Source organism: Trichosurus vulpecula, chromosome 8 (genome assembly GCF_011100635.1).
Source record: "Trichosurus vulpecula isolate mTriVul1 chromosome 8, mTriVul1.pri, whole genome shotgun sequence".
In the NCBI taxonomy this organism is placed as follows: Eukaryota; Metazoa; Chordata; class Mammalia; order Diprotodontia; family Phalangeridae; genus Trichosurus; species Trichosurus vulpecula.
The window spans coordinates 205,031,708-205,048,780 of record NC_050580.1 but is presented as its reverse complement, the minus strand read 5'-3'; the positions used below and the strand labels follow the sequence as shown (position 1 = coordinate 205,048,780).

The 17,073-nt window shown below is 40.9% G+C and overlaps 1 protein-coding gene across 3 annotated transcripts in view; it reads left to right on the top strand.

Moving 5' to 3' along the window:
- Positions 1-17,073, top strand: part of PSEN1 (presenilin 1) — a 70,963-nt gene that overhangs the window by 15,200 nt on the left and 38,690 nt on the right. For all 3 annotated transcript variants that reach the window (XM_036734621.1, XM_036734622.1, XM_036734623.1), the window contains exon 3: positions 16,454-16,710. In XM_036734621.1, the coding sequence (XP_036590516.1) occupies positions 16,454-16,710 (257 nt within the window). The remainder of the gene's footprint in view (positions 1-16,453; positions 16,711-17,073) is intronic.

Below are 17,073 nucleotides of genomic sequence, written 5' to 3'. Positions count from 1 at the left end.
CCCTATGTCTGGCATGTACCCCTCTGCCCCCTTGAGTCCCTCTCTTCCTTTAAGATGCAGCTCAGCAACTTCTTGTACATTAAGCCTTTCCTGCCTCCTGTGCCCACCCGCTAACTTGCCAGGGCCCTCTTCCAACCACCTTGTATATATATTAGTAATTATTCACTTTATATTTGTGTATTCACGTCCCCCATTAGAATGTAAGCTCCTTGTAAGTAGGGACTGATCCATTCTTTGTATTTGTATATCCAGTGCCTGGCATATAATATGCACTTAATAAATATTCTGATCGATATTGATTTAATTACTTTGCCGTGAACAAAAGGTGGGCAGGGAGTGGAAAATGGAGGACGGAAGAGCAGATGGTGCGATGACTTGGATGGACAGCTGGATGAGATAGGAAGATGAAACATGGGCTGAGGGGAGCCAAGATGATGGCTGAAAAGCAGGGACTAGCGGGAGCTCCTCACCAAGTCCCTACAAAAACCTATAAAAAATGGCTCTGAGCCAATTCTAGAACTGAAGAACCCACAAAATAGTGGAGGGAAGCAGGGCTCTAGCCCAGGACAGCCTGGATGATCTCTGGGTAAGGTCTATCCTGCACGGAGCTGGGAGCAGAGTGGAGCAGAGCAGAGCCCAGTGTGGATGGCGCAGACCAACCAGACCAGGAGCCGGGCACCCTGAATCAGTGAGCTGCAACAGTTACCAGACTTCTCAACCCACAAACACCAAAGACAACAGAGAAGGTTAGTGGGAAAAGCTGCTAGGGACAGGGGGATAGAGTTTGCAGTTCAGCCACCGCCCCTGGGGCAGCGGAGGTGGGGCAGCTACAGAACTACAGCTGCAGTTGCTTCTGGCCCCAGGCCTACCTGGTGGGAGGAATTAAGTAAAGGATCAGAGCAGGAGTGCAGAGCCTGCTGAAGATCTAAGTCCAGTCCAGGTTGGGGGTTCTTGGGGCAGGAGGAGTGCTGGTGTGGCAGAGCTGGCTGTAATAGCTCTGAAGTCAACAGCGCATCCCCCCAAGCTTGGAACATAGTACTCTTTACTCTACAAGCAGTCATACCACACTGAAAAACTCAAGGGTCAAGTAAGTTGGCTGGGAACATGGCCAGGCAGCGAAAATGCACCCAGATTCAGTCTCAGACTTTGGAATCTTTCTTTGGTGACAAAGAAGACCAAAACATACAGCCAGAGGAAGTCAACAAAGTTAGAGAGCCTACAACAAAAGCCTCCAAGAAAAACATGAACTGGTCTCAGGCCATGAAAGAGCTCAAAAAGGATTTGGAAAAGCAAGTAGGAGAAGTAGAGGAAAAATTGGGAAGAGAAATGAGAAGGATGCGAGAAAACCATGAAAAACAAGTCCATGACTTGCTAAAGGAGACCCAAAAAAATACTGAAAAATATGCTGAAGAAAACAACACCCTAAAAAATAGACTACTCAATGGCAAAAGAGCTCCAAAAAGCCAATGAGGAGAAGAATGCCTTGAAAGACAGAATTAGCCAAATGGAAAAGGAGGTCCAAAAGACCACTGAAGAAAATACTACCTTAAAAATGAGATTGGAGCAAGTGGAAGCTAGTGACTTGATGAGAAATCAAGATATTATAATAAAACAGAACCAAAGGAATGAAAAAGTGGAAGACAATGTGAAATATCTCATTGGAAAAACCACTGACCTGGAAAATAGATCCAGGAGAGATAATTTAAAAATTATTGGACTACCTGAAAGCTATGATCAAAAAAAGAGCCTAGATCTCATCTTTCAAGAAATTATCAAGGAGACCTGCCCTGATATTCTAGACCCACAGGGCAAAATAGAAATCGAAAGAACCCATCGATCGCCTCCTCAAATAGATCCCAAAAAGAAATCTCCTAGGAATATTGTCGCCAAATTCCAGAGCTCCCAGGTCAAGGAGAAAATATTGCAAGCAGCCAGAAAGAAACAATTTGAGTATTGTGGAAATCCAATCAGAATAATCCAAGATCTAGCAGCTTCTACATTAAGAGATCGAAGGGCTTAGAATACGATATTCCGGAGGTCCATGGAGCTAGGATTAAAACCTAGAATCACCTGCCCAGCAAAACTGAGTATCATGCTCCAAGGCAAAATGTGGATTTTCGATAAAATAGAGGACTTTCAAGCTTTCTCAGTGAAAAGACCAGAGCTGAATAGAAAATTTGACTTTCAAACACAAGAATCAAGAGAAGCATGAAAAGGTAATCAAGAAAAAGAACAAGAAAAAGAAATTGCAAGGGACTTACTAAAGTTGAACTGTTTTGTTGACATTCCTACATGGAAAGATGATGTATTTGATTCATGAGACCTCAGTATTAGGGTAGCTGAAGGGAATATGCATATATGTGTGTGTGTGTGTGTGTGTGTGTGTGTGTGTGTGTGTGTATGTATATATGTATGTGTGTATATATACATAGAGAGAGGGCAAAGGGTGAGTTGAAGATGAAGGGATGATATCTAAAAGAAATCAAATTAAGGGATGAGAGAGGAATATATTGAGAGAGGGAGATAAGGAGAGATAGAATGGGGTAAATTATCTCCCATAAAAGTGGCAAGAAAAAGCAGTTCTGTAGGAAGAGAAGGCAGGTGAGGGGAAATGAGTGAATCTTGCTCTCATCAGATTTGACCTGAGGAGAGAATACCATACACACTCAATTGGGTATCTTACCCCACAGGAAAGAAGGAGGAAGAAGATAAAAAAGGGGGGATGATAGAAGGGAGGGCAGATGGCGGAGGAGGTAATCAAAAACACTTTCAAAAAGGGACAGGGTCAAGGGAGAAAATTGGATAAAAGGGGATAGGTTAGGAAGGAGCAAAATATAGTTAGTCTTTCACAACATGAGTATTGTGGAAGGGTTATACATAATGATACGCATGTGGCCTATGTTGAATTGCTTGACTTCTTAGGGAGGGTGGGTGGGAAGGGAAGAGGGGAGAGAATTTGGAGCTCAAAGTTTTAAAAACAGATGTTCCAAAACAAAAAAAAAGTTTTTGTATGCAACTAGAAAATAAGATACACAGGCAATGGGGCATAGAAATTTATCTTGCCCTACAAGAAATGAAGGGAAAAGGGGATGGGAGGGGAGTGGGGTGACAGAAGGGAGGGCTGACTGGGGAACAGGGCAACCAGAATATACTCCATCTTGGAGTGGGAAGGAGGGTAGAAATGGGGAGAAGATTTGTAGTTCAAACTCTTGTGAAAATCAATGCTGAAAACTAAATATATTAAATTAAAAAAAAAAAAGAAACATGGGCTCTGGGGTCTGTGGCCACTTGATATAATGCATTAGGCGAGTTTTCCTTCTCTCAGACCCTAATCAAGATGGCTGGGCCAAGGATGGGAGTACCATAGATAAATGAACTAACTCAGAAGATAGAGAGTGATATGTTGCAAGTTGTCTCCTTCCTTTACAGAGGCAGGGAGGGAAGAAGTATTTATTAAGTGTCAGTGCTTTAGAGATGTGATCTCCTTCAGTCCTCATAGTAATCCTTGGAGGTAGGGGCTGTTATTATGTCTTGTCTCTCCAACTAATCTTGTAAACTTGTGGAGGGCAGGTACTATATTTTATGCTTCTTTCTATCTCCCACAGCATCTAGCCCAATGCGCAAACATTTCTTTTTTTTTTTTTTAACTGAACAAACCAACAACCTTTATTGGTAATAACAAGAAACTTTGCAATAACAAAGCAACTTTGAATGATAGCCTGAGGGAAATCCTTTTAGGGTGCATTAATTCTCCTTCTCCCCAGCCAGGCAGCTTTAGGATCCTTAGTACTCTGCACTGAAGCAGGAGCATCGCCCACATGCCCTTTGCCCCAGTGCTTCCAAGGTGGCCCAAAGATGCCCCAGCCAAATAGCTCCTGAGGAAAAAGATGGAGTCCCACCCAGGGGCTAGTGAAGGGCAGACAGAAAGGCACATCTGGATGGAGGCCAGGGGAAGCCACAGATGGGTCCAGGGGAGTCTGTGGATGGGTCCAGGGGAATCTGTGCAGGGGCCCAGGGGAGGCTGCAGAGGAGCCCAGGGGAGGCTGGGGCATCCCTGAGGGAAGCTGGGTGGGGAGGGCAGTGCACCTGCTCACAGGATAGTGCAATGATCGAGCCTGAAACACTGCCCCTCACAAGCATCTTAAGCTCGTCCTCGGCCCACTTCTGACAGATCTCTTGAATCAACACTTGGAAGGTGCGTTCCGTGCTCTGCTGGGTCTTGGCTGAGGCCCCCACGAAGGGCACCCCGAGGCTCTTGCTGGCTTCCTGACCCATGTCTGAGTCTACCAGCCAGTGGCCCTTGTTGATTTTGTTGGCCACCAGTCCAGAAGATGCTCACATCCACAAAGGTCTTGATGTAGTCAACAGCGTATATACACAGAGGAAGCTCTCTCCCCAGCGGATGCACTCCTCCAGCACTTCGGCGCAGTTCTCACCTCCTGAAATGTCCAGGACATCCATTTCACACGACTCCCTGTCCACCACCACTACACCATGGTACACGTCTGTAGCCGTGGGCTCGTACTCAGCTACGAAGCGGTTCTGGAGAAAGCGGATGGTCAGCACAGTCTTGCCCACGTCACAGCTGCCCATCACCACCAACCTGTATGGCATTTTGTCTCCTTTCTGAATCATTAATGGGGCTGGTGGGGAAACCTGGCTGGGGGGCCTGGGTCCAACAGGCAGGAGAGGAACAGAGGTCTGCAAGCCAGGAGAAGCGGAGACTGCAGGTCTCTCCACCCCACTACATGAAACGCAGGGTTCCAGTCAAACATTTCTTGATGTGACTGATACTATAGGAACTAAAATCTGCAATAAAATAATAAATCTGTGATGACCAGATCCAGGACGAACTTGAAAGCCGTCTAGCTTCTTTATTCTAGCTCATTCTCATGCCATGCTGGAAATGGAAAGCATCATCTTTTAAAGCACTAGCTTAAGCTTCTTTCCCTTCTCTCTAAACTTGCCATTTGTTTCCTTTCAGTTTAGCAAAAATTTATTAGATACTTGTTATGTGGAAGGGGCCAGGCTAGGTACTGAGTATACAAAGATGAAATTGGAAACAGTTTATTTTGTGGGGATAGATACAACATGAACACAAGGTAAAATGAGAGGAGGACTAGAGGCTAGAATGATTGCAGACTCCATAAAGCAGAAAAAAAGAATGAAGATTTCTGGGAAGGGAGCTAGTTCCAAACTTGGGCAGTAGCCTGCCTAAAAACATAGAACCAGCAGCTGGCAATGCTCAGTTTAGGGAAGAGCAAGCAAATCATTTAGTGGACCCTATACCTACAGGTAGGAAAGGTTTGTAAATGTTTGGATGTTAAAGGCTTTTGCTGTTGGTTGATTCTGAGTGTCAGGAACAAGCATTGTTCCTGGCTGCTTAGGAAGAAAGAGTAAACAAGTGACTTGATAATGTCATCAAAGTTGAGAGAACAACTAATTCTCTTATATCTTAACTCTAACATCCACTGGAAGATGATAAAGGTGTATTGTATTCCTTATAATTTTATAAGAGAAAGAACATACAAGAAAGAAGGCAACATGATATAGTGAAAAGATGTCTGACTTTGAAATCAGTATGAACTAGATTCAAGTATTGCCTCTCACACATATTAGCTTTATGACCATGGGCAAACCACTTAACCTCCTAGTGTCCCTGACAACTCTCCAGGATTATCAATTAACGGTGAAGTTGCTGATCTGCATTGATACGGTCTCCAAACACTGGGAGGTTTCTTACGTTGATGCAGGCACGTGTCTATACTAGCCAACCAACACACTCAGAACCTCATACAAATCATGCCTATACGCAGCTATGTCACTGAAGGCCTGCTCTGAAGTCCTGTTATTATATGAAGGTGACCCTGAGTTCTCAAAGGCTTTGCCAAGGGAATACATGTTGTTACCATGTTGGAAATACTTTGAATATGAGCTCAGCAAATAAGTCTTTCATCAAAGGACAGGTTTGGGGAGGCTCATCCTTAGAGAGTTAGCCACCAGGTGATTTGTTTTTTCTTCTCTATATTGGAAGGAGAAATATCCACACTGATTTTTGAAACTGAAGAACATACACATGTACTCCTTAGTGATGTTGAGAGTGTTTCATTTCCAACTTTAGAGTTTATTGGTTGCCATGTGTCCTCAGATAGTTTAACACTAACCCTGATGTTCTAGAGATAATGTAAACCGAACTGGCCAATATGTATAAAACCAAAGAAATTTGAACCTTTCATATCTGTTAGCGAGGGAATTTTTTTTCATTGTCATTAGAAATAAAAAGCTTGAGTGGATTGTATTAGCTATCTTCAAGCCTTACCTCTTGTTAGGGGACTGCCCTCAATTAACTATTAACTGTAATGTGTACTCCCTTTGATAATGAACATGAGTGCTGTTGCTGCCGTACTAAATGCTGCAGTTGAAATTATTCACCCTCGAGACTATAGTTTCTAACACCTGTCTGTGCTGGTTTTAATCTATTGGCTAGTCTTTTCATTTATGTGTAGACCTGCCAGTGTGACGTGACCTAAGAGTAAAGTGGAGAATCTGTTCCTTTGCTTTTGTGTCACCCAGAATCTCTGACCATCCTTCTTTTGAACAGTACACAAGAAAGATTGCAGTGTCACTGTTTGCCCTTTACCTCATATAAGGCAGTATTATGTATGTACAGCTTGTAAACAGTTGGGAAGTCTATCTGGAAGGACTGGTAGGGACGTAGGTAGTAGGTAGAAAGTAGGAGACTAGTAGGTAGAAAGGTTAATGATTTATTGTCAAAGAGCAAAGGTTTTTAGGCATTTATGCGTTGTGAAATAGCTAAAGATTTTTTTCTGTTTCCTGAACAAGTATAGAAAGTATATATTTGGTTTAAAATCTTTCTCATGTACCAGATATTAAAATAGTTTTGAAAACAAGGACCTGAAGTTTTTCCTCATTTGTTGAGCTTACTGCCTGTCCATTCAGTCAGTCAGCTCAGTCAATACGAATTTATTGAGTACTTGCTATATTCTGGGCACTGTGCTGAACACTGAGAATACAATTATAACAACAAGATAAAAAGATATTCTCTTCTCTCCAGGAGCTTATATTCTAATGGGGAAAATACAGCACATAAAAGGAAGCTGAAAAGTGGGGAGAGGTATTGCATGTGAATGACATGATGGTAGATTCTGGATTGCAGCCTGGTGAGAAGTAGAAAGGCCTGGGCACTCTCCTTACGTGGAGGTTCTCAGAAAAGCTGTCCAGATCCAATCAGAGAAAGGGGCACAGGGTGGAGGGTGCTTCCAAGGTCTGCTTTTCAGGGCTAAAGTGCCTTCTGCAAATTTGTAGTATTTTTTTTTCCTGTAATCTAATGTACACATCTGTGATGAACTTTGTAGTATTTTCTTTTCATGGTGCTTATTTGCTAGATTAAAGTTTGTTTCTTAAGCTGCACAATGTATTGACAGTGATCAGCTATGTAACATTAGAACTGGCCTTATTAAAGGAATATGCACATACTAAAAACCAATACCCAGATAATTCAGTTGTACCCTAACCTTCTAAAACAAGGGATAGCTGAAACTATAGACTTCAGAAGAAAAAGGTAAGAATACATATTGGAAGTTTTTGAATTGGTGCAGCCTGGTATCCTTATGTATGTTGTCTTCAGGTATTTTATTTTTGCATGGGTACAGTAGCCAGGAGCAGCTAGGTGGTGTAGTACATAGAGCCCTGGGCCTGGAGTCAGGAAGACCCAAGTTAAAATCCAGACACTTACTATCTGTGTGACTCTGGGAAGTCCCTTAATTCTGTTGACCTCAATTTCCTCATCTTGTAAAATGAGCTAGGGAAGGAAATGGCAAACTGTTCCAGTATCTTTGCCAAGAAACCCCCCAAAAAGGGTTACAAAGAGTTGGACACAACTAAAATGACTAAAAAACAAAATGAGGGTAATGATAGATAATACTTAGCTCCCAGGGCTGTTAGAAGAATCAAATGAGATTTCTTTGGCAGCTAGGTGGATAGATCACTGCGCTTGAAGACTCACCTTCATGAGTTCAAATTTGGCCTCAGATGCTTACTAGCTGTGTGACCTTGGGCAAGTCACTTAACCCTTTTTGCCTCAGTTCTTCATCTATAAAATGAGCTAGAGAAGGAAATGGCAAACCACTCCAGTATCTTTGCCCAGAAAACCCCAAATGGAGTCATGAAGAGTAGGGCACAACTGAACAACAACACTGATCAGTTTTTCAAAGTGACTCTGAAATCAGGTCTTTGTTTCTGTTTTCTCTCATGTTTATGATTAGTCCTCATGGACATATCAAAGTGAGATAATAATGGGAAAGTGACATTAGAAAAGATGCTACATTTAAAAATTGAACCCTTGTTTTTGTTGTTAATTTAAGTTTATTCTACTTAAGTTTTTCAAATCATTTTAGGAATAAATTTTAGGCAGCTTGATTTATTATAGATTACAGTAATTTTATTACAATGAAAAAAAATTCTTTTAGGCATAATCTTGCTTGGGAAACAGATGTTTTCAGTATTTGTCTCAAGTCAGTTTACATAGAGTGTGTATGCTAGCACGTGTTTAGCTGTTAAAACTGTTTTACACTAAAATATGTTTGCTTCTTTGTAAATAAAGTCCATCTGTTGGATTTTTTTCTGAATATGAAACAGTAAATTCCCCAGACTTCATTAGCTAGTTTGTCAGCAAATGGGTGAGGTAATTTTTTTTTCTAAATGAAAAAATGTATTTACGTCTTTTGTTTTTACTTCACCTAAAGGCATTTTCAAAGAATAAGAATGAAATTAAAAACAAAAACGATTTAACAAAACTAATCTACAGATCATCTGAGTCTGACCATATATGCAGTTCCTTACATCCATAGTTCCCTGCCTCTTGAATAAAAAAGGGAGTTTTCTTCTCCCTTTTTCAAACCTGGCCTACCTCATTATCATAATCATATAGCATATTCAGTTTCATTTTGTTGTAATTTTTCTTTACATTGTTTAAGTCATTGGGTCCCTTCTTTTAAAAATTTTATTTTAGGGAGCAAAGAGAGAAGAAACCGTGAGAAATCTTGGAAAGCTGAAACAAATAGCTAGCCTATGAATTCAAGTGGCGTATTTGTAGGGTAATAACTTTGGAAAGAGAAAATAATGAAGATGTGGCTCTAAATTGATTGAATTAAAACCAAAGATCCAACCAGTAGTTGAAAGTGATATAAAAAATTATATATATATGTATATGTGTGTGTATGTGTATATATATATATACATATATATATACACATACATACATATATATATATATATATATATATATATACACACATACACACACTTTTTTTTTTTGCTACAACTATAAATGACTAAGTAATGTTAAAGACAAGAGAAAAATAAAAAGCCAAGATCTGGATAACTTTCTGAGGTACATGCCACAAATTACAAATGTTGGATTGGTAGATATCTTGATAATTTTATAGAAGATTAAAAACTGAAGCCTAACTCACTGTTGACAATTTGTAAACATTTTTAAAAAAATTTTTTGGAGGGGGGAGGTAAGGCATTTGGGGTTAAGTGACTTGCCCAGGGTCACACAGCTAGTAAGGTGTGTCAAGTGTCTGAGGCCGAATTTGATCTCATTGTTCTCCTGACTCCAGGACTGGTGCTCTACTCACTGGGCCACCTAGGAGCCCCTATTTAAAAATATTTTAGCTAGTTATTTCAACAGCTTACAAATTTTATCCTTTCCTAAAATCGTAGGAATAGAACACTATAGGAAAGTCTCTGATGCCCTCTGGAGTTTTCTGTTGTAGAAACAGATTGCTCTTAATCAGGTAAGTCTTTCATTTGACATATCAGATTTTTATTTATGATTCTACTCTAGAATAAAGGCTTAGAATCCTATCTCTCAGCTCTAAGGGTTGATCAAATTGTATCCTGTACAGAAAATCCATAAATTCAACAAGTAAGTATTTATTAATTGCCTACTATGTACTAGGTACTCTGTGGATACAAAGGCAAGAATGAAACTATCCTACCTCTCAAGGAGGCAAAGCAACATGGGCACAAATGAGTGAATACAAAATACTTACAAGGTAGTTGCAAAGTCTTTTTTGAGGGATCAAGAAAAGCACTAACAACCAGAGAAATCAGGCAGGAATGACCAGTTAGGAGCAGCATGGTGTAGTGGAAAAGGCAATTACTTCCTAGTCAGAGTACCTAAGTTCAAATCCTAGCTCTGCTACTCTTGCCTCGTGACCTTGGGTAAGTTGCTTCACTGCTGCGGGCCTTACTTTCCTCATCCACAAAATTAGGAAGTTGGACTAGATGACTTACGTGGTTACTTCCAGTTCTAAATTTATGATCCTGTAAAAGGACTTTTACCGGAAGTGGCACTTGAGCTGAATCTTTAAGGCAACTAGGGATTCCAGGGAGTGGCCATAAGAATGGAGAACATTCTGATCATGGTGTATAAGCCTATTCAAAGTCATGGAGATGGCAAATGGAATGTTGTGATCAGAGAATAGCAAGTAGAACCTTGTAGCTGGAGGGTAGAATGTGTGAAGGAGGAGGGATGTAAAATCAATTTGGAAGTTAGGATCATACACTTAGAACCATAAGACTTCTCAGAGGCCACCTAATCTAACTCTGCCCCTTTACAGTTGAAGAAACGGAGGCCCTGGGAGGTATAGTGATTCCCCCAAGTTTGAGACATGGGGTTTAAAATCAGGTCCTCTGACTCCAGAACCAGTACTTTTTCTACTGTACCATAGGTTGGAGCCAAATTTTGAAGGCCTTTAAATGCCAAACTGAAGAGTTTGTATTTTATGTTAGAGGCAGTAGAGAAACATTGAAACTTCTTGAATAGGGTAGTGACAATGTCTGGCCTGTATTTTAGGATGATCAGTTTGTAAACAATATAATGAATGGTTTGGAAAGAGGAGAGACTTCAGGCAGGGAGACAGCTTAGGTTATTGCTTTACCCAAGGGAGAAATGTTGAGGGCCTGAACCAGGACAGTAGCCAAGTGGTAAAGAGGGACATATGCTAGAGATGTGTTGGAGATACTGTTGCGGTTGAGATGAAGTCCTGGAACCCCAAGACTGGAGTTCCCAGACAGAATCATTGAGCGGGGGGTGGGGGGGATACCCCTCAAGGACCAGAGTACTAGAGAGGGTCAAGGCCGTCTGAAATGAATTCACGGACTCGAGCATTCTTTAAGTCGAGGTGGCAAGGATTTATTACACTTTTCAGTGGGCAGGAGTTCTTTAGGGAACCTGCCACCTTGGAGGCGTATAGGTAAAGTTTATATAGTTTATTCTATAGTAAAACATGTGTCAAATATGTTAATTAGGTGATTCAGGGTGGGATTAGGGAGTGGTTAAGGAGTGGTCAGTTCTTAAAGGAACATGTACTTTTTGTATCTACTGTGCAGAGTTCTTTCCTAGAGTTCACTGGGAAATAGCCCAGAGGGGGGCTACATGGAGGTTTTATGCCTGAAATGTTACTAAGTCAACTAACAGTCAGGGCTGACTGGAACATACCCAGGCTGCTCCCATCAGTGTCTTGTTAGACAAGATTTAAGTGAGTATACATACTGGTCTGGCATGTATATGATAGTCCATTGAATAGTGAATATCATTATGACCCAGTGCACAGCCAGCTCAGCACATACACAGCTGGTCAGACTAAAAAATTCTATAGGTACATCTGGCCACTGGATCACGAAGAGAGACAAACGTCTTGCTAGGGCATGCTGCCCTGTTTTGCTAGAGAGAAACTGCTAGGGATGGTATTTTGAGACTAGGGAGAGGTGTGATTTTGGAACTGTGGACCAAGCACAGGCCCCCAAGCACCCCATCAGTGCAATTGACAAAACTTTGCCACTGGTTGGATATGTGGCAAGAAAGGGGTGAAGGAGTTGAGAAGCTGAGTGACTTATTGGAAGCACGGTGGTGCTGTTGCCAGAAATGAAGAATCAGAAGCGCAGGGAGCACAGAAAAAGATGTGGAGTTCTGTTTGGATGTTTTAAGTTTGAGGTGCCTAATGGACATCTGGGTGAAGATATCCAGCTGCAGTTAGTGATGTGGGTTCGGTGCTCAAGAGAAATGAGGGAGGGATATGCAAATATGAGAGTCATATGCATGTAGGTAGTAGTGCAGAGATAGAAGCTAATGAAATTATTATAACAAGATGGGAGAGAGGGAGAATGCATGCCCACACATATGCTCAGGACAGAGCTTTGGGGTATATCTACACATAAGGGGTGGTAGTACATGGATGTCAATCCTGTAAAAGACAGAAAGCTCTCATTTTCATGGGTTAGAGAAGAACTCAGAAAAAGTAGTTGAGAAAACCCAGGGAGAAGAGAATATTTGGGGTGGATTGGGAAAGAGTAACCAGTAGTGTCAGATACTGAAGAGGATTTTAGGAGAGGATTTTAGTCAAGTGCTAAAGTCAGGTAAAGGGGATTGAAGAGTGGGAGTTGAAAAAGTGGTAGCAGTGTGGGTGTGTGGCTTTTTCTAGGAGTTTGTGAAGCGAAGATACATAAAAATAGCTTGGGAAGAGAGGGTCAAGGACAGCTAGGTGGCACAGTAAGCAGAGCACTGGCCCTGGAGTCAGGAGGACCTGAGTTCAAATTTGGTCTCAGACACTTAACACACTAGCCGTGTGACCTTAGGCAAGTCACTTAACCCCAATTGCCCTGCCTTCCCCCCTCCAAAAAACAAACAAAAAAAAAGAGAGGGTCAAGTGAACATTGTGGGGTTTTTTGTTTGTTGTTAAAGGATTGAGATGGGGCATGTTTCTAGGCCGCAGGGAAGGAGCCAGCGGATAAGGATTGAAAATAGGAATGAGGGACAGCTAAGTGGCACAGTGAATAGAGCACTGGCCCTGGAGTCAGGAGGACCTGGGTTCAAATCCAGCCTCAGACACTTGACACTCACTAGCTCTATGACCTTGGGCAAGTCACTTAACTCCAATGGCCTTGCCTCCACTCCAACCCCAATTGCCTTGCCTCCCCTCCTCCAAAAAAAGAAAAAGAAAGTAGGGAATGATAGGGTAGGATGGGGCAAGTTTTTGGTGATGAGGGGGGATAGGATCAAATAAATAAAACTTCATCTAAGATCATCAGTCACAACGTAGTTTTCATATGATTTCTGCTTCTCACAGCATGAGGACTTTGGGATCTTGACCTGTATCTCCTACTCTTTCACTCCCTGCAACTGGGAGAAAGGGAGTCAGAGGAAGAGGACAACAAAAGTGAATTGTCCTCTTTGAAAAGGAAAATGGCTAAAACTTTGTGCTCTGGGAATCCTGACATAATCATAAACAAACTTGCCAATAGACCTTAATCATTCTTCAAATGTCCCCTCCCTATTTGAGATATCATTAATATAGAGATAATTCATTCCTTCTAATCCTGAAGTCACTAGAAATTAGTCATTACTTACCTCTAACTTCTATTTTTAATTTTTGCCTCTGAAACAGTCCCTCCAACAATGTTACAATCATCACTAGTACTTTTAATTCTCAATTATTTTCATCCTATATGTCATAAGACAACATTCGCTCCTCACTGTGTCATAATTTACTACTCTGCCACAGGCGACTACAACCTTCTCTTACCCCTAGTCATTTGTTTCAGGACCCACATGCTTTTATTAAGAATAGAAAAGTAGCATTTCTTTTATTTGACTAACTTCAGAAATTATCAGATTTATGACAGATTCATGCTAAAAACTTAAGATTGAGACTCTGTAAAGGGGGAAAAGGTCATGAATAGTCTGTAGACCGGTTGATCAAGAGGGTTATCCTGTATGTAGTAAAGATTTCTGATAAGACATTGGTAAGGAAGAGGAGGACAAGCAGGGGGTGCTGGAGCCAGCTCATACCATGAGCTCATTGTTAAATTTTCAAGGTGAGCATTTACACCTCAGAAATTGGCAAACATTGCACATCAGGGCTGCATGGTTGTTTTGTTGATTGACTAGACTTCATTAAGTGATGGAGAAAATGTTAATAAAGCCATTTAAACTTAAAAGCGTATTATGAGTACATTTTTGTCCTCCTTGGAGATCCAGATTTTGAATATCTACCAGCACACTCCTGAGTATAAGATAAGAAGAATAAATAATAAAAAAGATAAAAAAGAAGATAATATTCTTGACTTTTCAGGGCTCACTCAAACAATATTTGAGGTGAGGTGAAACAGTGGGAGAAATGCTGGCTTTTCTTTGGGTGGGGGATATTGGTTTTGTTCTGCCACTTCTCGGGGACAGTAGTTACCCTAGAATGCCATACTGTTGCTTTGACAGGTTCCTTTTCTTGTCAGCCATAGTCACTCTGCAGCCAGTTGGCAAATTTCAATTTACCAGGATAGGGAAAGGTTTAGAAAAGTGGCCAAAAGGAAGTCTCAAAGTCAAATTGTAGAGGAATATAATGCTGAATAGGAGGGAGAAGTTAAAAAGAGAAGTAAGCTCAACAAGTCTTTCCTCATCCCAGATTCCTGAAGTAGTTTTCAGAGAAGAGGGTTGTGCTAAAAGATCAATAGGAGGGACGTTTAGAGTTTGGAACACTCTTTCTCTTTGTCTTTTTCTTCAAGTCTCTGCTTTGTTCACTACACCACCTAGCTGCCTTAATAATCTGCTATGTGTCATGGAACTCACTAGTCATGGAAGAGCAGCCCAAGTTAGTATGTCTGATGGGAAATTAGAAGAATGGCTGGGTGTATTTCCAAGGAGTTAGCAAGCATGACTCAATTCAAGATAATTCCTCCCCTGTTTGTTTCTCAAACCAAAGCTAGGAAGAGCAGAGTTTGAAGTGTGGGAAAAGAGGAACAAGACTAGTTATCCAGACTCTAAAGTCAGGAAGTTATGAATTCAAATTCTTCCCTAGACACTTACTAGCCCTGTGACCTCAGGCAAGTCACTTATCCTCTCTTTGCCTCAACTTCCTCATCTATAAAATAAGGAAAACAGTAATGCCTCTTTTGCAGGTTGTTGTGAGGTTCAAATGAGCTAATGTAGATGAGGCATTTTTATTAAGGAAATATGGTATGTTAACTATTATTATAGATATCATCTCATATTCTCCAAAAGCAAAACTGTTAAGCCAGTATCCATTATACAACCCTTTTCTGTTTGGCTGCATCCAATACGTTACCCTGCAGCAGTTTTTAGAAATATGTCATTAAAAGTCTGCTCCAGGTCCTTATTATATTGTAGGTAATCCTGAGAAGGGGATGCGAGCAGAGAATAAGTTGGAGCTGGGTGGCACAGTGGATAGAGCACTGGGTAGCATCAGGAAGTCCTGAATTCTTATCCAGCCTCAAGTGCTTACTAGCTTTGTGGCTTGGGCAAGTCACTTAACCTCTTGCCTGTTTGCCTCAGTTTCCTCATCTGTAAAATGGAGTTAATCGTACCTACTTTTGAGGGTTGTTGTGAAGATCAAAAGAGATAACATATGTAAAGCACTTTGTAAACCTTAAAGTGCTATTGTTTCTTGTTCAGTTATTTGTTTGGTCATGTCCCACTCTTGGTGACCCTATTTGGGGTTTTCTTGGCAAAAATACTGGAGTGGTTTGCCATCTCCAGCTCATTTTACAGATGAGGAAACTGAGGCAAACAGGGCTAAGTGAATCACCCAGGGTCACACAGCTGGTAAGTGTCTGAGGCCAGATTTGAACTCAGGTAGATGAGTCGTCCTGTTTTCAAATCCAGTGTTCCATCTACTGAGCCACCTAGCTGCCCCTATTAAGTGTTAGCTATTATTTATTAATATTAGTACTAAATCCTCTTAAATTTTGTAGTAATGAATTCTATTAAAATATACCTGTAATTTAGAAAGTAATACAAATTTTCAGTATTTACAATGGCAACCAAGTATTACCCAAATTAGAAAGAAATATGTTAGGAGAGAAAGGAGCACAGGTGATGTTAAACTGGTCTAATATAAGCTTGAAGTGCTGGCTGATTTTCATTATAAGCCAAAATGCCTGATTGATATTTCCTGAATATGTCATTCATCAATTCATCAAACATTTGAGTACTTGCTATGGACAAGGCACCTTTAAAGCTTCATTATACTACAATACAGCTAAATTTTGTACTGTGTTGAGAGTAATACAAGCAAAATGCTGTAGAAGTTGTAGGGAAAATGGTGAGGGAGAAAAGGTGTACAGACTGGGTTCCATAGGATGAGGATTTCAGTAGGCACAAATGGAAGGGGAAGCATATTTGGCCATAAGAATGGCATGAGCAGAGATGTGGAGAAGAAAGAACACATTTGAAGAAGAGTGAATAATCTAGTTTGGCAGGACCTTTTCAACTCTACACTGCCTCTTAGTTAGCTTTTTCTCATCATTGATGCTTGTTATAATCATTTTGTTAGCACTAGTTCTTCTAGCTTCAGGGGCTAACTTTACTAAAAATGTGTTTTACTGAAAAAGGATTGTTTGTGTTTTTCAGAATGATGGCAGGGAAAGACAGCGGCATGAACATAGTGAAAGGCGGCGGCATGGTAACCCTGAGTCAGAGACCAATGGACAACCCCAGGGTGGTACAAGGCAGGTGGTGGAACACGATGATGAAGAAGATGAAGAGTTGACTTTAAAATATGGTGCCAAGCATGTGATTATGCTATTTGTACCAGTCACACTCTGCATGGTTGTGGTTGTGGCTACCATCAAATCTGTCAGCTTTTATACCCGGAAGGATGGACAATTGTATGTATGATATATTTATTTTATTATTCTCTAAAACAGGGAGGGTTTTTAAAGATTCAGTTATCACTTTTAGAGGCCTCTTATAATAAAGGTACCTTAATTGTAGAGTCTTCCTCTGATGCTCAAAAGCAAATTGTTTCTTGACAAGGGGAAGGAAGCTTTTGGATCCTAGTTGAAGAAGTATTTTGAATGGGATAGGCTGTATTGGAAATCTTGAAAATATTTTTGCTGACATTAGACATTGCAAGATTAACCTTCGTTTTCTTGTGGGAGGTGTTGTAGGAGGAAAGAATTGGAGGAGGTGGCATGTGAAGATAATAAGTAATCAAGGAATAAAACTTGAGAATTTCTACTGTAGATAAT